Below are 22,584 nucleotides of genomic sequence, written 5' to 3' on the forward strand. Positions count from 1 at the left end.
CGGCTGAAAGAGAATGGGAGACGAGCTAGGCCACTCTGGGGACCCAACCCTGTTAATCAACACAGTGCACTGGCAGGGAGCCCCAGTCAGATCAAAAATAAAATACATTTGGAATGGAGACACAGAGTCTGAAAGGATGGGCTGAACTCAAAAAACTCATCACACTACAAGCTGCAGCTTCTTCATTCAAAACTAAAAGCAACTGAGGGTCCATGCTGGGTGAATATCCCTCTACAGATCCAGTCTGATGACTGTCAGACATTGTGAATGCTCTCCTTTGATGATGTATTTTTACAGATGGCAGGGTATTTAGAATATCTCATTGCAGCAGTGTTTGCCTGTGTGGTGTATAGCCACTGATTATTCTTCACTGTATTGTGCCCACAGGAATCCACTGTGACAACGTGTGCCCACAAGGTTTCTGGGGACCCAACTGTTCAGTCAGCTGCTCCTGTCAGAACGGAGGATCCTGCTCCCCAGAGGACGGCACGTGTGTGTGTGCACCTGGATACAGAGGGACCTCCTGCAAAAGAAGTGAGTCCTTTGCTAAGCACCCTCTATTTTCCCAAGTCTTTAAAAAAAGTCCTGTGCAGCACAGTAACAATGTCTCTCACAATATTGACCTTGCCTTGATCTGTGAAGGATGAGGGCGAGCTGGCCGAGGAGAAGCGTTTAGTTGTTGGTCATAACTGCCTGAGTGTAAACCCTTCATCACAGCTATCACTTAATCACAGTGTCCTTTCTCCAACCCCCCCTTTACACGGCCCTCTTACTCCCACCCCGTCCTCAACAACCAACTCTCAGTGGGAGATTCACAATCCTCGCCCAAGGCTGATCAGAGGGCCTGCACACTGGGAGTACCAGCTCTGGTTTCTGAATATGGGGTCTCTCTGAAGCTGCTCTCAAGTGATGAGCTCACTGATTGGAAGTGAATTTCGCAGGGACAAACCAGTAAACACCAGTTAGAGTGCAATTTAGAGAGGGACACACATGCTCTCTGTGTGCATGTCTGAGTAGTTTTGTGTGAGAGAACAAGAGAAAAAGGCTTTAGCATTCTAGTACTATTCATTTGGATAATGTTGTTCAGTAAAAACCTCATAACTCCAATTTTGGTGATTTTCATGTCATGTCAAGGATTACATGGTTCTTTATTGATTGTAAAATACTCTCTGTTTTGTTCCTTTAAATGCTTGCTATTTTTAGAGATTAACAGTTTTAATCTGACAGCGGTGATATCTTAATTTCAGAGGGCTATATTAGTAGTACAGAATTCTTCAAAAATCACTGACATAGAAATAGGGATATAAAACAAATTGATAAGGTTTCCGCTTTTTTGAATTAAAAATAAGCTTGCATTATTTATACCTTCTGCGGTCTCTTACCATACTACTACACTGTAGCTCCTCTCTGTATCACTTGTTAATGTAATTACCTTTGTGCAACCTTTTGAATATTTCTCAATGCTTCACATCCCTTCAATAAAATCAACATTACCATTGCACAGTTGTGTTTTTCGTGACATTTATAGATCGTTAAGCTGCTCTCCTTAGACGGGAATTTATACAAAACAGACTTTCACGATTCCCTTAACTCTTTTACTATTCCATTTCTGGCAGCATATGAGATGGGAGTGATTGCAATAAAGACTGACTTCTCTTTTTTTCTGCTTTCTCTCTTCCTTTGCTGTCTCTCCTCATTTATTCTTCTGTAATTCCTCTGGCCTTGATTTTTCTGCTCCCCCTTGATCACTCTTGTCTTGCCCTCTTTCATTATTATATTCCTCTTGTTCCATTCACATTGTCGACTCAATCCCTCTTCTCCTGCCACGCTCTCCCTGCTCCAGTCTGCTCTCCTGGGTTCTACGGGCACCGCTGCAGCCAGTCATGCCCACAGTGTGTGCACAGCACCGGGCCGTGCCACCACGTCACGGGCCACTGTGAGTGTCTGTCCGGCTTCACCGGCTCCCTGTGCAACCAAGGCAAGTCCTCTGTGCTCGTCGGCTTTTATCCTGCTGTCCCATTCACCTTCAGTTTCACTGTTTTTAGTCACTGCTGTTTTACTGCTGGAAAAGGGTAAGTTGGGACATTAAATCTGAAAATGCCTTGACATTTAAATTGATAGGAAAATTATAGTAATAACAATATTCATTATAAATAATGGGTTAATAATGTATACTACATTAGAATGCATTATTATAAAGTGCTATGTGTTGACAAATTATATACTATATATGGACCTTATCTCATAGTACTGTAGAGTACATTAATCAATTTTTAAAAAAAATCTGCTTGATATCTTTCATAATGCTTAGTGAAAATACCTGTACATCTCATTACAGCACTAGTCCTTGATGTCTTCAGTGGCTCTAATGAGATCAGCAACTGACCTGCTGCTACTCCCACTAGCATCTTGGCCATGAAACTGTGAATAATTGACATTATCAGTGCATCCCAGACAAAAAATAACCTTCATCATAAATCTGAATATCGCTGAGACCTATCTTTTCCAGACAAAGAATGTGTCAAGTAAATGTAGCTGCCTTTCCCCACATTCACCCTGCATGCAAATTGCTTTAAAAAAAAAAAAAAAAAAAACACTGATTAACTAAGTAACAAGTGTAAGCCTTTTTCACATTTAGTTTTACACCAAGGATACACCGGGCAATGCTTTGGGAAATTCTGATAGACAAAACTGGCCAAAGAGTGACCTCAGCATTATCGTTTTCACACGCGGGGAACATTTGAATAGATTTTTATTCCCTGTCTAAACTGCCTGTCATTGTCCTGGCCTGATGTATCTGATTATGATGTTAATCATTTGATTAATTAACTCTCGCTTATTGCGTGTTTTCAGGCATGTTTAATGTGAGGTGCCAGAGCTACGCATTACACAGCACAGTGTGTGTACAATGAGATAAAAGAATTGTTTGATGGCTTTAAAAACTAGTCTTCTTTGAACCATCCATGTGCTTTAAACTTAAAAAAAGAGACTGTAATGATGACCTACTTTGGGTTTCAACTGCATCTTAAATGATCATACAGTATTGACACAATGGAGGAGACTTTCTGCCATATTTTTCAGTTTATTCAACTTGGAGTACAGGCAAAGCTCTGCAGTGGCTTTTTCCCTACACTCTTGCTTTTCCATAAGCATATACTGGTATTTGAAGGAGATCCAGGTGTGAATGTTTCAGAGTGTGGATGCCAAATGTGGTCAGTGATGTTTTGTTGGCTATTGTGCAGGTTAGAACCAGTTCTGCTGCTCTCTATTACTGTGCTGCGGAAACACATCTACATGCAAATGTACTGTAGATTTTACTTCTAATAATTTACTAGTATTCTTTTTTTTAATAAATTACAGAAAAGCAGTGGATTTTTTTTTCGAATTCTCTTTCATGGCTTTGAGCAATGTCTTATGAATAAAAGTTTAATAGGTTAGCTAAAGGAAGAGGAAAAGAGAAAACGAGAGATAGTCCTAATTTGTCTGGACTGCAATTAGTAGTGAGTAGGCGGCGGGCCACTGGGGATGAAGGTGGCCAACAACACACACATTCCCCTTTTGTTGAGTGGTGTTGGCATCCTCACTGTCCTCTGTCCAGCACACAAAGTCCCAGGCTAATGAAGCTCTCCCGGTGTGTTGAGGCCCGAATCCCCCTGATGTAGCGGTATGGGGGAGCCAACCTCATGGCCTAATGACAACCTGCTTGAAGGAGCTTGAAAGAGCTCTCAAGACGAGGAAAAAGCCGGCTGAAATGTAATCATTAAAATTGCCCTGCATCAAAATGAGTCAGACTCATCCTTCTAGCCACCTTATATGATACCTTCAACACTTCACCATTCTCCTTATGTAAAAACATCTGTGTACCTGCTGGTGCTGCTGTTGTCGGTCCTCATGACTAGATACACCTTAGTTCAATTTGTCCAAGAAGAAAACACAGAGGAGATTCCTTTGAAAATTACATATTTTATTGAAGTGTGACAGAGAGCATTGAAATATTAATTTTATAAAAAATGTATACCGTGGTCTGTGTTCATGGTCTATTTTAATTCTTTGGCACATCAGTCATTCCACTCTGGTGAATGGAAATGGGGCAGTTGTGCCACTGGAGGCAGTGATCAACCCCTCCTTTTGTCTGTACAGCTCTCTTAACTTTATGACCACTCGGATATGTTAACATTCAAGCATTCAGAAAATGTGCTGTTCATGTAAATGTGCTCACACTGATGTATCCAAGTTTGAGGTCGTAATGTTAATTGATTTCGCCAGTCGTTGCGTGTAGCTGATTTTATGCAGATTGGTGTATTCCTTTGCAAACGACATGTTCTGTTCTGTGTTTTGCAGTGTGTCCAAGTGGCAGGTATGGGAAGGGTTGCACTGAGATCTGCCTCTGTACTAACAATGGCACCTGCAACCCCATTGATGGCTCTTGCCAATGCTTCCCAGGTTGGATAGGAGAGGACTGCTCTCAGGGTATGGCTTCTGTTTTTCATCCTCTGTGTGTTAGGCTCTCATTTGCTCTTGTTGTGTTCCTGCTATCATTTCCCACTTTTAAGTTCTCTTACGGATTTACCCTCATCTCATTAATCATTTTCATATAACTCTACACATTCCAAGAACTGCCCGCAACCCAAGCTGAATGAAACACGTAATTTATTTAATGATTATGATAACACATTATGTCTTTTATTTACTGTAACATAGGCCAAAGATCATTAACAGACCTTGTGGACATCATTCCATCATGGAAATCGAAGCATGGTATTATATTGCATTAGCTAAAATAAAGTAAATACAACTTGCTCACAAGGCTATTCACATAATCCAAATTTTAGGATGGCTAAGGTTGCAGATAACCATGGATTCCCTGGAAGGAATGTGTGAAGTGTATGTCCTTGATTCTCTGTCTGTGGAATATGCTATACATGTGGAGAATATTTATGCATTTCTTCAATGGTATGTGTTGTTATGACAATGTGTTTCATGTATTCATGCATGGGGCATACAGTATGTGTGGGTATGCACAAGGGTTGGGAGTGTATGAGACCATGAGCTTGTCTATGCACTTGACTGTGTCTCTGGCGTCTGCAGCCTGTCCCTCTGGGCACTGGGGCCCTGATTGCCTCAACTCGTGTAACTGTCACAACGGAGCCCAGTGCAGTGCCTACGATGGCGAGTGCAGGTGCAGCCCCGGCTGGACCGGTCTCTACTGCACACAGCGTGAGTCTCTCCCATGCAGTTAGCAGACACACAGTGACATCTGCTGGCAGGGCAACAGAACTGCAGCAGATAACAATACTTAATGTACCAGTCGTGTGAGAAAAAAAAAAAAAAAAAAAAAAATTAGAAAGGCAACAAGAAAACTGGATAATTTGAGGTTTACATTTTACAATTTTAATGAATGAGTTACATCAGGCAATAACAATATCAAAAGTTATACCAATGGCCAGTTTAGGAACCACTTATTTTGTGCTCATAGTACACTCCAAACATTCATGGTGCAGTTCATCAGCATTATTCCACTGATCTTAACTGAATTTATTATCACCATCATACTTTTATTTAGATTTCACAACAGTTTCACAAAATTTTTGCTGTTTTGCATGGAATGGCTTTTGTCTTTTTTCTCATTGTCTTGAATGCAGTCTTAATTGTTCAATTGTATTGTTCTTTGTCTACATCTCTACTTCATGCTGTGTTAATCCAGGGGTTTTCATACTTTTTCATGTTCTGAATCCCAAAATTGACTGAAGCCATGGACCCATATTTTTGCATTAAATTGTAGTGAAATTAAATTATTCCTCATTTAACTGAGGACGACCTTGATGCCCCCTCTGAGGGTCTCTGGACCCCACTTTGAAAACCACTGTGTTAACAGCATTATAGATTGCCCTGCTTATTAATACATTCCCATTTACATCATCCTCTGTTGTGTATGTTGTTGAGACACTACTTGGCACTGATTTTGCTGTTTGCCAGCCATATGACCTGGTCACCCTCCTCTTTCTTTCTCTACCCCCTTCCTCCTTCCACCCAACCCTTTGCTTATCTCTGCCCCAGGCTGTCCTTCGGGGTTTTATGGCAGGGATTGTTCTGAGGTGTGCCGCTGTCAGAATGGAGCCGACTGTGACCACATCTCCGGCCAGTGCAGTTGCCGAACAGGCTTCATTGGGACCAGCTGTGAGCAGAGTTGAGTAGCCGTCCACTTCACACACACACTATAGCCCTGAATGAAATTTCCCTGTGGGTGAGTGTGGGTGTGTGTGTATGTGTCCTATCCACTTTGGCTCCCACTCTCTGAGTACTTTAATTTTGGCAGACTTTAGTAATGCACCTCTCTCCCATGCAGAGTGCCCTGCTGGTACATTTGGTTACGGGTGCCAGCTACTGTGTGAGTGCATGAACAACGCTACCTGCGACTATGTGACTGGAACATGTTACTGCAGCCCTGGGTACAAAGGCATCCGCTGCGATCAAGGTGAGAAGCGTTCACGGGCCATCAAGGCATACCGTTGTTTTTTGCTCAAACAACAGATGCGTACACGCTGTTTAATCAATGCCCTATTTGTGTGTTTTCCCTGTAGCAGCTCTGATGATGGAGGAGCTGAACCCCTACACCAAGATCAGCCCAGCACGAGGCACTGAGCGCCAGTCTGCAGGAGCTGTCATGGGCATCATCTTCCTCCTCCTCATCGTCATGGCTATGCTTAGTCTGTTTGTGTGGTACAGACAGAGGCAGAGGGACAAAGGTCACGATATGCAGCCCAGTGTGTCCTACACACAGGCAATGCACATCACCAACACTGACTATTCCCTCTCTGGTGAGATATCAAAGAGACTATTAAAAACATTTGCTTGCTGTGACAACAAACTTGTGCTTAGACCCATCCGTTTGATATTGATCTATTAAATTTGATTTTAGTGGAGTAAAAGATGCATAAATACAAGTATTATTGCACAAGTATTATTTAACAAGAGCATTTGCTATTTTCCTGATTTAAAGGTGCACTTTGCAAAATTTCTGAATGTTGATTGAAGTCAGGACCTCGCAGAATGAATGTTGACGCATTAGTCTACATGGCTCTCCATTTTGGTCTGATTCACTGATAGATTATAGGTTTGCTCCGCATTTTCTGTCAAATGAAGGTAAAGGCCGAGACACACCAAACATCAAATAACTGGTGGCCACAAAGACTACAGCCAGTGGCCAACTAGCACGTATTTGCTGCGATGGCATGAAAAGAAATAACTCTTCATACCAGTGGGTGGTAGTATGTATTTGTCATTCAAAAAGGGAAACCTGAAGATCCAGGAATGCAGACCACAAACAAAGCAGCATTTGCTTACCATTTTCACACTACTCTCACTCACCAGACAGTTTCATAATATAGCCACTACTAATCAGGAATATGTTTGATAAGACCTTGCAAAGGGTACTGGTGTTGTCTTCCACTGGTCTCTTGTTTGTGGAAGAGGAAAGGAAGAAATGAAGGCAAAAAGTAATTCAATTTCTCTTCTTGTGCACTGATTCGCAACCACCTCTGCCACTGATTCAACATGCTCAATCGGCTGAAAAGCTGTCAACAAGGGTCCAACTAGTGCCAACCATGTGGGACACACTGCAAAAACTAGGGCCACAGATGCTCACCGATGGCAAAACATCTGCCAATGGCCAGCCATCAGCTTGGTGTGTCACGGTCCTCACTTCAATCAACCCTTGGTAATTTTGCATTGTGAACCTTTAAATATAGGTAACACTGCTTTCCACTGGATGCAAATAGCAGAAAGAAAGCAAATAGGCTTATACCTGTCATTTACACAGAGATTTCAAAAGCCCCTTCCTGTTGTTTACACCCTCAGAGTGTGGCAGTACTGTGGCAATGAGGCCCAGTACCATTGAAGTCTCTCAGAGCCAAAGCAGCAGCAGCAGTGCCCAGTGCTTCTCCAACCCCAGTTATCACACTGTGGCCCAGTGTAATGTTGCCTCAGCTATCTCCAACAACCTGGATGGCACTCTGACCCTCAAAGTACAGTCCCTCTCCATACATATTCAGATATATTCTAACTGAGCATTCCCAATAACATTCTGCACACAGCATGACAAAACTATGCTCTTCCTTTCACAGTCGAGCACCCTGAAGAGCAGGAATGGCTCAGAATGGAGAGCCTACTGCAATCTCAATGACCTAGGTCAGTGTTTTGAGTTTCGTGTGCCTTCTCTTACCTTGATTCTGTCTATAGATACATTCACACAAGTGTCATTCATGTAAGTCTCAGTATTGACATGACCCAAAACTCAGTTATCCTGCTGAGAATGAAGATTCAGCAAGGGTTCCTGCTTAGACACAGTCTTTGTTCTGATTTTGATAAGATATATGAAAGCAGGTGAAAAGGGGGTCACTGTGAGCTCATTAGTGCTCTTTCACTTCCCTCAGCGGTACACCCAGTGTATGATGGCTTACAATGGGTGAAACCCTTCACTCTTTGGCTGTGGATCATAGGACATAAAGTGGGATAGATAAAATGCCAAATGTATTTATTTTTTTATTTTTCTATGTAAACTGCATTCAAGGTCCTTAGGCTTGTGGGGATACAGTGTCCCAAAGTTAATTAGACAGTAACATTGCTGGTATGGAAAGATATGTTTGTGTACTGTTAATAGTATCATTGCTGCCAAGTGACTTGAAATAATCTAAATAAGCAGAATTTATGGTTTGTACTTGACTTGTTTGAATTTCAAAATCAAAGATATTGGCGCCATCTTGATCTTCATATTTCTAAATGGGTTAAAACACACAATAAGTCCTTCATAATTACAGTTCAGTCAAAAAAGTCCTTCATATTTATTGTTGTTTCATCATCTGATAAAACATTCATTCATTTGGTGTTTCATAGTTATTGATAAATGGATACAGCCTGTTCAGTGGGTTTAACAAAGCCTGTCCTCTCTTCATGATGCTTTAAATTTGGCAAAGATCCCATGATGACCACAGTTGATTATGTAAGCCTGTAGGCTTTGGGGAAGTGTGAAAGCAAACATCTGAAAGATTCAATAACTCTCTCTAATTGCATTCATCATATTCCTCTGCTTGAGGAAGAAATAATCTACATAATATAATAGAGACACCTCTTGTCATTATTTCACACAGTGGGGAACACATATGTAATATATCACTTTTTTGTTTGACATTTATTACAGATGTTCAACAAGGGGAGACACAGACACAGAGAAGCTCCAGAAAAGGTGAACAATTATCTGTGGCAAAAGTATCCCTGTGTGTGTGTGTGTGTGTGTGTGTGTGTGTGTGTGTGTGTTCGTGCGTGCATGCGTGCGTGCGTGCGTGCGTGTGTGTGTGTGTGTGTGTGTGTGTGTGGACCTGTATTTGCAGTGTTCTTTGCAGGCTCACCACCACAGACAGCACAAAATCCCTTTATGCTCAACAGCCCATATCTGTTTCCCCACTTGGTTTCTGTTCCCCTCAAAGATTGCTTCCCTTGGCCCCGATAGCCCATGATTTATGTGAAAACTCTCTGTACTTTGGACAAGATCATGGTGGGCTGAGGTTTTCTTCCAACGTTAATTGCTCTCCATGGCTCAGTGCCCAATACGTCATTTTGTCTCCCACATAACACAGTCAGTGGCAAGTGTGAGGGACCCAGGGCTGTGAAGAGTGGTCTGAAGGAGCTTTGCTGCGGTCTCTAATGAGGCCTCTTATCAGACTGATGAGACTGTTATAGATGAGATGAGTGTTCCAGTCTCTCTCCTTCATACTCTGATTACTATATACGATCATTACTCACCTGTCACAGACATAAGAAGCATAACTTCTTTAGAATTGCAATGAGTTTCATTGTCATTCACTGGGCCACGCACAGAGCACTGCTCAAATTTTAGTAGTAATTTTCAGATTCTCACATGAATAGGACTGCCATAACTCAATGTGCTCAGCTTTGTCGGTGCTTAATGTGTCCTTTTGGTGTGGTTATTGCAGATTATATCAAGAGCTCCATGTGCAGCAACAGCTCCTGCTCCCTGAATAGTGAGAACCCATATGCCACCATTCGAGACCCACCGGGGTTAGCCTGCAAGCACACAGAGAGCAGCTATGTGGAGATGAAGTCCCCCTCCCACCGTGAAGTGCCCTTTGGTGGCACTGCCACCCTCTTGGGCAGTGCAACCAGGAATGTCTACGATGTTGGTGAGTGTGGGGTTGCTCTGGGGCAGGGAGCTCAGCATGATCCAGGAGCGTATTGCATCTCTGGTCTTGTTCCCTGCTTTGGGCCTGTGCCAACTCTGCAAAGCCCTGGACAGACCAAAAGCGTCAGTGCTAGGAAAACACACCTATTTTGCTCAGTGACTGCAGGCAGAGAGGCGTCAAGTGGCTCTCAGCCTCAGCTCAGAAGTCAGTTCAATTTCTGAGCATAGACACAGGGAACAAACCACCAAAATACATTGTCTGGCATCCATGAACTGCAGCAGTGACCAATTGATCTTCTATTTGCCCTCTTGTGTTGACGCTTCAAATCTCCTGTGTGCAGTGTGCTAGCAGGCAACATATGCTGTGCATCAAAAGAGGCGCCTGCACTCACTGATGCCTCCTAACTGTCCAGGGCTTAAGCCTCTCAAGCCTTGATAAGAGGAAATGTGAGCTGCCTTTGTATTGCATGCGCCTCTCTTTACTTCTTTGTACTCACTCTCCCTGCTGCTCTCCAGCTTCACAATTTCTCATATTCTTCTACCTGTTTTTCCTCTCCCTCTGCTTCAAAATGTCCATCACAGAGCCAACAGTGAGTGTCCTACAGGGACCCAATGGAATGGCCACCGGCTTCTCCCAGAGCCCCTATGACCTTCCCCGCAGCAGCCACATCCCCAGCCACTATGACATACTGCCGATGCGTCACAGCCCCACACACACACCCCCGCCACCCCCAGAGAGCCCCAGCTCCCTGCTGTAGAGGGCCGACTCACTGCCCGGCCTAGACAGAGTGCCGGTAGTCAGGCAACGTTCAGCCAACTTTCAACCGGCGGCCCTCCCTCTGTCTCCGTGTGTGACGAATTAGATACTGAGATGTCGGGATGGAGGGATAGCCGCAGCTCGTCTGGACCCTGTTCTCTTTGGCTCTCTCACTCACACTCCTTCTGTGGCCGTGAAGGAGAGGAGGGGAGGAAAGAGGGAGGAAGGGACAGCCTCCTCCCCTCTGCAAGAGTCCCACACACCAGCGACCATTCACCCATTTTATTTTCTCATATAACTGATCACTCAAATGGCCGTCCGGCATTTTTATGGACCTTCTGAAGTGGAACATAATGGTTCCAAACAGTGCTAAGGGCAGCAGATATGGATTGGCTGGACAGATTATTTACAGGGAGAGAGCTGTCCCCACACCCATTTTAGCCCCTGATATAGGCTTATTATTCAAGGGCAGTGGAGTGTTTATAATATCCGTTCGATAGAGAAGCTGGTCTCTCTGCAGGAAGGTAGGAATAGCCACCTTGACCATGTCAAAGGAGACCAAGATTTACTACAAACATTTACCTGAGTTTATGGGTTGTCACTGTGGGGTGAGAAAGAGCTGTCCCGCAGCGGGGTTAACATGTGATCATGAACATCGACTCAGAGAAGAAATTCTCAGCCAAATAACACAACGCTCAGTTCTAAATGCGAACAACATTAAACTTGAGAGTGAAGTCCAAGTCCAAACTGATAAAGCATGGATAATTATAAGATATTGTAATGGTCCTTCATTTGGTTTTATCCATCAAGATCACAAGGTGAATACTAACTTGATCCCTGTCTGTAACTCTTGAGGGTTTTTTTTTTTTTTTTATTATTATTATTTTATTTTATTTGCAGTATAAATGAGGCCATAGATTGCAGTGTATCTGGATGTATTTGGATGTATTCAGGTCACTGGAGTTCATGAGTTCATTGCTGAGAGTTACATGCACAGGTCTGAAGTTGGGATGTGACCCACACCAAAGTGATCTGATCTTGTGTTTTTTGTTTTGTTTTGTTTTTTCTATGTGAAAGCATTTTTCTTGACCATGTCTCAGTTTACATATTTGAAACTTTGGATGTTAAGAGGGGATTGTTTTGACTTTTATGTTTTTGTATTTATTAAGCAATTTTGCTTTATTTATTGATTTATATTAGTGATGGTGAATTTTATTAATGTGACACTAGAATAAAAAAAAAACATTAAAAAAGATGCGCATGATCAGATAATGGATACCCAACAATGTAGATAACGCAATTTATCTTGTGAGATGATCAGTGTCATTTTGTGCACAGTTTTTGAAGTTACTTAAATTGTTATTCCTCTCTCTCTCTCTCTCTCTCTCTCTCTCTCTCTCTCTCTCTCTCTCTCTCTCTCTCTCTCTATCTATCTCTTTCTCTCTCTATCTCTATCTCTCTCTCGCTCTCTTTCTGTCAGATTGTAAATTGCAAATAAGGTATCATCTGACCAATTCAAGACCCACAAATTACCTGTGCAGTGATTACAACGGGAACCATGTGTAAAAAAAAATCCATGTCTAAAATGTTTAACGTTATCAGGCTAATTAACGTTTTACTTTACTGAACTTATTTGTTCACTATGTGAATTCCATTTCACCCTCCGTAGAAGCAATAACATGTTGACAATCGATGTCCAGACAGCATTTCATCAGTGCTGGACATTTTGCCATCTTTTACCAGTGTGGTGACAATTGATCATATTTTGCGTGACTGTTTTTCCTCTAAGAAAGGTGTTTCCAGTCGCTGTCATTTCAATGCTGCTTGTTGTTTTGGTACATAAATTTAAAATTAAAAGCCTATTCTGACATCAGAAATCAGTCTCAGTCAGGTTTATACCCCAAAGTAGGTGAACGCACTCACTCTCCTCATTTCCTCATGTGTTAAACAAGGTCATCCCTCTCTAGTATCTGTAGCAGTACTTGAGGCTGATGGGACATCAAAGCATTTATGCAGAGAAATGCTCTTAATATTCCCACAATTCCATGATGGATGACTTTGAACTTTGAAGTCAGATGTGATGCTGATGTGTGAATGATCCCACCCAAAGAAATTAGACATCCTCATCTTGTATGATAATCTTTATACTCGCATAAGGAAGGAAATTGGGTGAAAGTAGGCCTGATACAGGGTAATCGTAATATCACAGCTATCTGCATTATAAAAATGTCAAAATGCTCTTCTACAGTCTATTGACAAGATCATGGCCACAGTGTTTTCCTTGTGTATGTAGTAATCATTTGTCAGACTCACAAATGGTGTCATTTGTCCAGATTTTTGTTTCATGTTAAGTAGGTCATTCAGCCGAAAGGTGATAACAGTTGATTTATGCGTTTAAGAATTTACTGCCTCATATGCAGTTACACACAGATTGTTATTAGGTCAAACATTCAATCTGTATAGCCACGTTGCTCAGTCTAACAGTCTATCGCACTCAATGTTACTTTAAAAAAAAAACATTTATTAGTTAATTTGAAATTTCAGAGGTAATAAATGTTTTGATGAATAGCAATAGAACAAATTAGGGCTCTGATAAAAAAAAAATAAATAAATAAATAAACCTGATCATGACAGTGCCAGTGGTGTGTGTCATATCACAGGCACTGCCTTACCTGACACACACACTCACACACACAACTGCATGAACCTTTACCATCATCACGACACGAAGCAGGACTGCAGTCTTTTCCAGCGCCACACGAAAGTCAAGTGTCTAGTCTCTTACCAAACACCATCAGCCAATTAAAATAAATTTGCAAACAGTCATGACAACGGGCGTGCGATGCAGCCTGATGTCTGGTGCTTTGGGTGTGATGAAGGGAACGCTTTGTCCTCAGTGCCAACAGGAGACAGTGAATTTGTGAGTAATATTAAGACTATCAACTTCCCTTTACAGGGCTGGCCACCATATTAGTGAAAGTGAGAGAATCTACAATGAGCCAGTTCACATCTGAGTAATAGAATGGGTCAGAATTGTCCTTAGTAGTAGGAGCACACTTCCCTGAGCTCAGGAAAAGATGGACGTTCTGTCTAGCTGCCTGCCAACGAGCCCTGAGTAATGCGGCGCCGAAAGGGAGTAAGACCACTAAGTCAAGGAGCTAACAGACCAAACACAACAGAGCACCTCAGGGACAGAGAGAGAGAGAGAGAGAGAGAGAAAGAGAGAGAGAGAGAGAGAGAGAGAGAGAGAGAGAGCTCCCTGCACTGTGTGAAGAGAGAGAGGGTCAGATTGGAGTAAGGTGAGACTCCATGGGTGGTTCCCCTTTACACTTTGGACCTTGACCAATCCAGGATTTATTTATTTATTCATTCATTTATTTATTTATTTATTTGTTTGTTTGTTTATACCTTTGCAGCTTATTGATTATCTTTGATGCAGGAAGAATCAATTTATGTCATTTCCTACAACTCAGAGGGAGTAGAGTCAATGAAGACAGCAGTGTCACTTAATCTGATTATGGGTTAAAAGGTTACAGTTGAAAAAAAAAATGCTTCCCTGAATGACACTGTACTAAAAAGGCACTGAAACCACTAAAACTAATGTTAAAAAGCAGACATGTTGATTGCTGAGGAGCTGGCCTTCAGCAACGTGCTCAGCTCTGTTATTTCTGCTGCTTTAGTTTGGACCTTTTCAGATTGTGTCTCAGTGAATTATGAGTCATTGTATATGTAATTAATAATTTGCACTGCCCTCCTGTGGTCACTGACACATCCACATCAGCCCTGATGTCTGGTCTGCTACTGCCAATTTAGCAGCACCAACAGTCTGAAAGGACATAATTGACTTTCTTGATCTTCAGAAATACATGTTCCCATTAGCCATGAAGCTCACTCTCTAATCCACAGAGAAGCAAAATGATTGCAACAGGAGAATAATCTTAACTACTTTGATCTCCATGCAATCAATCATTAGTAAAGACTGCAAAGGCTGAAGCACACACACAATAGATGCTTAAATTTTACCCAAAGCTCACAGAAGGAAGAATATTGTTTGCAGGGAAATTGATATTTTAACTCAATAAAGCTTATGTAGCTGGGTTTATTTTTGGAACTGTTGTGGATGAGCAACCATGTAATCGTCTGCCGAATGAGCAGCGAACGAACAGCAGATAGTCTCATATCGCCCTCCACTACACACAAACACAGACTAAATACTTGATCTCACCAGTGCTGTATTAATCTTATGAACTGTATCTCTGGAACAAAACATTGTGGACTGAGGGCGCTGATAACATGATGACGTTCAATTTCTCAATGTCTTAAAAAACAACAACAACAACAACAACAACAACAACAACAACAACAAAAAAAACATTACGTGAGCAAAACTCAAATAGCACCATGAGCCAGTTGAATCCCAAAGGCCATCCTCTACATTGGTAGCACTTAACCTTGCTCTTTCATCAAATGGAGAACAATCTGCTTAGGAAAATGAAAAAAAAAAGAATATGTATGTGTAGGCAGACATAGTGTTACTATAGCTAAAAGTGAATTATAATGTGGAAAGTCTGTTGTTTGAACATATTTAAAGGAGAGACAAAATTGATTTAAACGCCCCTTTCATACACACAGCCCGTGTCGTTATCTGTAAATGTCTACTTGACACATTCTGTGTTGCAACCACACAACCCTCACCAAACCCATAAACTCACTTGATGGTATTTTGACAAAGCGTCATAGATTTCAATGATTGCTTTAAAACTCATGAACTAAAGAGCCTTAGGTAGCAATCCTGTATTAACAACGACATGGAATGTAAAAAGACCAATGAATAATGTCAAATAGAGGTGCAAATGAACAAAATGAGGCAAAAAGATCTTGTGGACATTTTCTTATAACTGTTTTTTTTAAGAGTCCAGAGCAGAGCAAGCTACTCGGCTTGAGAAATTGCATCCTAGAGCACGAAGCCAACAAACCTCACTTTGTCTGTTTGACATAAAAAAAAAAAAAAAAAAACCCTGCTGCAATCAACCTGCCAGCTATATCTCCAAACCAGAGCTGTTTTTCAGAGAGGCTGGCAAATTGTTGGGAAGAGTGTGTTTACTTCTAAATGCTCTGACAGCACTGCATCTTTGGTGTGTTTTCAGCGGCTGCACCTGGACGTTGACCGCATCGTTGCTGGATGACATGTCACATTCACCTCTGACATCTGCTTCTGAGACACACAGTGGTAGATTTCTGTGGGGTGGAGAAAAGTCAAAGACTGTGGAGATTGGCTGTTTCAACACAGAGGAAAAACTGTTACTAGCATGAAACTATTTCTGAGGAGGTGCGCTCTCCCTGCCTTGTCCCAGCAAATTACTCCCTGAGCAACAGGGGCCTTAAATAATGTAATCACCAGAAATAATCTGATAGTACTCCTGTTTAAACACATATTATTTGTCTGCACTCTGCTGTGTAGAAAGCAACAGGACTGCCTGAGGCCTTAACCAGAACTCAGCTGCAGATCTTTATTGCTGTCACGTCCCGCTACGGAAACTGTGAGGATCCAGTCTACCGAGGCCAAATCTTTGATTAGCCATTCATGATGCACAGTCAGCGTTTATTCCACTCAGGCTGATCGCTGTCATTCCTCAGTGTCTATGAAATATGGACTGCTCACAAATTCATTTGAAAATGTACTTAAACAGACATATAATTCTACACAATAAGCTAAATCAGCCCTTTAACAAAGTAAGTCTGCATGGCGCAATAAGTAGGCTGCAAGGAGAAAAACTCAATCTAAATCAAATATAGCTGGAGAGGTCAGTGGGAACGGTCTGCTAAGCTGTCTCATTAGTGGAATCCAACGCTGAGGTTTCCAGAAATGAAAGACCGTTTTTCTTCTTGAGACAGACAGAACATGAAATTATTCCAGCTGCGTGTCATTGTTACCACAATTATGCAAACCCTCAAGGTCAGAAAAAATCCTGTCTTGTAGAATTGCACTATTGTGTGAGGCTGGCACAATGGTACAGCTCTACAAGACCGACATTTCTTAACACTGGATTAGCCAAGATTATATAGCCTTTTTAACCTTCAAGTCACATTTAGCCACTACAATTAATTGCACTGGTCTGAAAAATCACAAGAGACAATACATTAGTTTCAGCAAGACACGTCTAAAAAAAAAAAAAACTCAGATATATCAGATTTAATCATAAAAAAAAAAAAACTGGCACATTGCCAAAAATAGCTAGATGTCAACCACTAGGGAAAAAATTCCATACATTTGTCTAACCTTAACTTTAAAACTTACTATTGTATTAATATTTTGTGATATTCAGAAATCTGAATTCACAAAAACATTTCGGACCAGTGATAAGCTTTGTCATAACCTGTTGTGTCTGCCAGAGCTTCATCTGTGGGAAACCCACAGATGAAGCTGCCTGCAATTTCCCACCAGCATGATGACAATATTGCTGTCAGCATGGTCCCTGAGCTGCTTGAACCAGCGCTCGTGCTCACAGATCACAGCTTGTGTATGATGAGGTGAAGCCAACAGGAAGATATCCAGCATGATAAATGTGCAGGGGCGTAGCCATTATTTCAGAAGTGACAGACAGATTTAATTCAGTACACTTTTACCAGCGTTGCAGAAAGACCCTGACTGTTAAACTTAAGGCAACAGGCGTTAAATAATTCTTCATGTGGGTCTACAACAGGCCTACTCATAATGACATGTATATCAATAGGCGTACTTTCGCGTCAGTGTGCATTCATTGATTCAGCTCATGCGGTGCTGAAGGCTAATTGATTTTTCTAACAGCCTGCCGGTGTCACTTTTCATATGTCCACGTATAAACTATTCACCTTCTCAACGAAAGGTGATCCTTTTGCAGTCTGGTTTGATGCTCATATCACATTCAACCTCTTACGGCTGTGTAATGAACCCAGACCTGAAGGTGAAGGATTATTATATTAATAGGGTGCACCATGGCAATGCTGCCACCACCTTCAAATAACCAGTCAGGTCGGTTTTCAGAAATAAGAGCACAACCCGATGTGATGTTATTGTTCATCTGTTCATTTGTGAAACCGGTCCATTTATTTAAATGTTTGTGTATTGGTTTGTGTATTATTATTCTTGTATCATATTATATTTTGTGATTTTTGCAAATTGTTGTGTTTTGTGTTTTTGTGCAAATTGTGTTTTTAACCGTGGGCTGCGCCAACAAACACTTTCTGGAAGCTAATGGGGATCCAAATCAAGAATTAAGAACAAGGGTGCTTTAGAGACAAAGGGGCTCTTTATTCTATTGTACATCAGGACAGATAGAAGGGGATGTTCTTGTTAACACTGCCTCCATTGTGTGGGTGTCAGTATGGAGAGACTACTTCTCTAACTTTATTGTCAATTCTCATACAGCATGATAATGTTCTACAAGATATTTAGGTTTTTATTTAGTTAGAACGGGGGTGGCTAATTAATCAACACCTACTTGTCTTGTTTCTTGTAATTAATTGTCTGTAGAATAAAGGCTACAATAGACTGAATAATGTAATGAACTCTCACAACAGCAAGCGCCTATAAATTGTATTTCTAGCACAGAAGCTGTAGCAGTGGATGCTGCTCTCCCCCTGACAGCAGCAAGTAATTTTGCACAACAAGGCATCATCACACAGTGTGCATCTTCAGATTCTCATTCTCATTAGATGGTGTGTGTACAGGAGCTGACTGTGACTCTGATAACTTTCGCTTTTGATCCTGTTTTGCTGAGCTCATGACTTAATTACTGCACATACCTGCACTTATGTATATATAGCTGCAGTCAATACCTTGTGTAAGAAATGCCTCTGAAGAAAAAAGACTGCTGTTTAAATGTTGTATTTTAGTATTACCCTACAGCACAGCTAAAGTGTGATTTTACTCACTTCTTCTTTTGTCAAATTGTAATATTCATGTGCTGCTGGTGTGTGTTACAGTTTTCCTTTTTGAATTATTGCACATAAATCAAACATTGCAATCGTAATGTGTATAGGTATGACATCACTGTAAAAAAGTCATGTTTTTGCTGAGGTCAGAACATCATCGCCTCATATTTTAGACACAAAATCAGTCACATTAGTTTGCAACGGAGTGTCAGATTAACAGAGATTGTCACTTATCATCAAATCAGGCCTTACGATCAGCTTGACAGTGTGACAGTGTCTTTTATATGAAATTGTGTAAACTAAACTCACAGTGTAATGTGTTTCTTTCATTTATTTGCATCCTCCACAGGGAGGTTAGAGGTCAGGTGAATCTACTGAACAACATCTCCGGAGCTGGAAGAGATTTGGTTCCTTGCTCAAGGACACTTCAGCAGGAGTCGGGACGGATGATTGCCGATGTAGGAGCTTGGACCAGGTTCAACATCACAGGCATTCAAATTCTATTATTTTTACTTTGACATTAGTTTGACTGCTACTCAGTTGCACACATAATATATTAAGATAATGGGCTAATTAAGTCATAATCTTGACAAAACCATTTTAATTACACTGAAATAATGAAATACTGTAAATAAGTAGACAATGACATAATTAAATGGGTGAAAATTAACTAAACACAACTGTTTTTGACTAATGCAAACCCCCCTAATGAAACTCTCTGTGAAATTGGACACCAGAGGAAGTACAATGTCAGGACAGTGCAAAAGAAATCCTGCAAGTACATTGCCAAAAAAAAAAAAAAAAAAATCAGATCAATAGTTATTACTCAAGGCTACAGCAATTCTTCCGATGAACCACATGTAAACAAAAATACATTATGTGCTACCTCAATCGTCCCCTGCCCACACATACACATGCAATAATCAGATGAATACACCTTCCATTCATCTATCTAACCATTTTCCACATCCAATTATTCCTATTGTGGGTCACAGGGGGTTGGAGCCGATCCCAGCAGCCACTGGACAAAAGGCAGTGAAACACCCTGGACAGGTTGCCAGCCCATCACCAGACACATTAAACTCACAAAATTAACAACTTCAGGTCTTAACAATAAAACCACCATTGAAACACCAATAGCACTAATGAACAAATTAACTACAAATAACACAGAGAGCAGAAACCTTCAAATTAACAACTCTAACTGTACCAACTAGGATTACGCCTCAGGTAAGTCTTCATGTTTTCCCTCAAAGTTTTCTCCCACATCTTTGATAATACCATGTCCCAGTTTTATTAATGAAGACAAAACTCAGATGTGAAATCAACTAAGGGCTTGCTGTAAGTTCTCCAAATGATCCATCGTAACTTGGAACTGTGTGGTGCAATAAAGTCAATGATGTTCCCAAACTGTGAATCCTGCATCTCTAGCAGTGTGTGAATTACGGCCAGAGAATAGTCACACTTAAGTTATTATCAAATGTGCCCACTTGGTGGAGTCATCATCCATCCATTTTCCATATCCACTTATTCCTAATCAGGGTCACAGGGGCTGGAGCCTATCCCAGCATGCATTAAACATCCTGGACAGGTCAATAATCCATCACAGTGCTAACACACAGAGAAACACACTCATACACACACACTCACAACCTATGGACACTTTGGAGTAATCCAGTCACCTGGCCTTCCTGTGGGAGCCATCTCTGTAGAGGAGAAACTGAGGGCATTCTGCTGTTGCATTGTGGGTGTTCCTCTGAAGACGGTCATACATCAGACTCTGTGGAGGCCTGATCAGTCAGAGTCAGTCAGACACACACAGGAGTAATCAGTCTGTGATATGGTGACATCCCTCTGTAAAGCAAGGGCATGCCCACTATTCACAAAACAACTGCACTAAAATATCCCTTTAATATTCCTATATGAACATCCAGTTTTGTTTTGATATTTGTAAACTGTGTTTCCAAAATGTACTGCATTGCATATTTTCGTAAGTGATCATTTTCATAGTTCAGCAAGCATACAGAGTTGTTGTTTTTGGTGACTTAAGTGAATTAAAATACATTAAGTGTGTGACTGAAGCCAGCAGTGAGTGGGTTTGTCATTAGCTTTTGCATATACTCTGTTACATTATTTAAAGGGCACCCAACTCAATATCAGCCTCTAAAAACACAGGGTCATGAAATTATACTAAATAACGGCCAAGGAACGAGATTGTGAAGGCAACATGACTGCCACTGGAAACTAGTGGCCTCATGACCCAAATCACCTTTAAAATACCAGATGTCGAAAGATGTCAATTTGGAGATTAGAGAGATAAAAAAGACAGAAAGGAAAAAAGAGAGTGGGATGAGGTTGGGGACCTTTCATATATTCATCCCACTTTATGTGTTTTCATTTTCTTTGTTTCTTTTTTTAATCTTAAATGTTATCATCTCAAGTAAGCTTGCAATTGCTAACCCTTTACTGCGTGTCAACCTTTGAAATGTAGAAAAATTGATTTTCATGACCTGTGATCATGAATTGCATGATCTAAAAACAAATACTGAACAAAAATCCTGACAACTCAGTGCAGGTACCGTTATTATGAGAGTTATATCTTTCCATATATACAGTAGCATGAGCATGGAAACACACTGAGACTGAGGACTGCACCAGCTGTGCATATTTGTAATGACCACATAAGGGCAGTAGAGGGCAAGAGACTGGGCCTCGCTGGTTCTGTCCTTAATTACCACCTGAGCTCTGCCAATTTTCTGTACCAGTTCAGTTCTGTCATTTTCATTTCCTTTTCTACCAGTGGCCTCTTAAAAGCAAACTTATATGTCTGCATGAGCTGCACCAAAAATCAGCTCTGGTACCTGCAGCAGTCCAAGCAGGGACAACACACAGTTTTCTGGATACATTTGATTGCTGTTTGCTTATGTCTGCACTAACAAGCAGGTCCCTGTTCATGATGCATTACATTTAAACACATTTAGCTTCCCATCAGCTAATGGTGGGGGTTCAAAATAACTGAATCACTCCAGTTCTCTGACGTTATACCTTATATCTTACTCCATTATCCTGTAAGTGAGTTCACAGATCTCATCTTCCTGGAACTGAACTAAATATGAGCTTTAACTGTTATGCATAAATGCACTGTGAACATATCTAACTTGTGAAAGAAAAGGGGGGGGGGGGGGGGGGGGGGGGGGGGGGGGGGGTGACTGGCCCATTTAATACACACTGTCAAGCTGAAAGTAAAAGTCAAAGTCATTAACTTCACATCACAAAGCCCTATATGGTACACATAAATGGGGCTGCTAGTGTTGACACAACCAAAATGTTAAACAGCAAATCTGTACACAGGCTCAGCACAGCTGTTAATGCCATCGCACCGCTTGACTATCTTTTTTATAGTCTGATCATAGTCTGAGGAAATCATTCAAAGAACATATTAAAGAACATATTAAAGAAAAAAAAAGCCTGAGAACCTGTAGGCTGTAGCTTTTTGTTTTAGTAACTATTATTATTGTTAGTATTACCAATAGATTTGCATCATTTGGTCCGAGTTTAGTCTTCCGGGCGTGCGCATAATTAAGAAATCCTGTCAAAACTTGGCTTTCGTCGTGATGAAGACGTCGCTGGCCTGTCAGAGCTGCCAGCCGTGTCACCGGTGACGTCGGTGAGGTTTGTAAGCGGTCACGTGAACCGCGCAGGTCTGGGATAAAGCGCT

The 22,584-nt window shown here is 41.3% G+C and overlaps 1 protein-coding gene across 1 annotated transcript in view; it reads left to right on the plus strand.

The window, feature by feature from the left end:
* megf11 (multiple EGF-like-domains 11) overlaps positions 1 to 10,953 on the plus strand; it is a 50,837-nt gene extending 39,884 nt beyond the window's left edge. The window contains exons 14-25 of the mRNA XM_030053780.1: positions 388 to 534; positions 1,844 to 1,978; positions 4,342 to 4,470; positions 5,089 to 5,217; positions 6,058 to 6,186; positions 6,347 to 6,475; positions 6,582 to 6,818; positions 7,858 to 8,024; positions 8,124 to 8,187; positions 9,197 to 9,241; positions 9,990 to 10,196; positions 10,778 to 10,953. Coding sequence (XP_029909640.1) covers positions 388 to 534; positions 1,844 to 1,978; positions 4,342 to 4,470; positions 5,089 to 5,217; positions 6,058 to 6,186; positions 6,347 to 6,475; positions 6,582 to 6,818; positions 7,858 to 8,024; positions 8,124 to 8,187; positions 9,197 to 9,241; positions 9,990 to 10,196; positions 10,778 to 10,953 — 1,694 coding nt within the window. The remainder of the gene's footprint in view (positions 1 to 387; positions 535 to 1,843; positions 1,979 to 4,341; positions 4,471 to 5,088; positions 5,218 to 6,057; positions 6,187 to 6,346; positions 6,476 to 6,581; positions 6,819 to 7,857; positions 8,025 to 8,123; positions 8,188 to 9,196; positions 9,242 to 9,989; positions 10,197 to 10,777) is intronic.
* The last annotated feature ends 11,631 nt before the right edge of the window (positions 10,954 to 22,584 follow it).

This window comes from Myripristis murdjan, chromosome 6 (assembly GCF_902150065.1).
Source record: "Myripristis murdjan chromosome 6, fMyrMur1.1, whole genome shotgun sequence".
NCBI classification, from domain to species: Eukaryota; Metazoa; Chordata; class Actinopteri; order Holocentriformes; family Holocentridae; genus Myripristis; species Myripristis murdjan.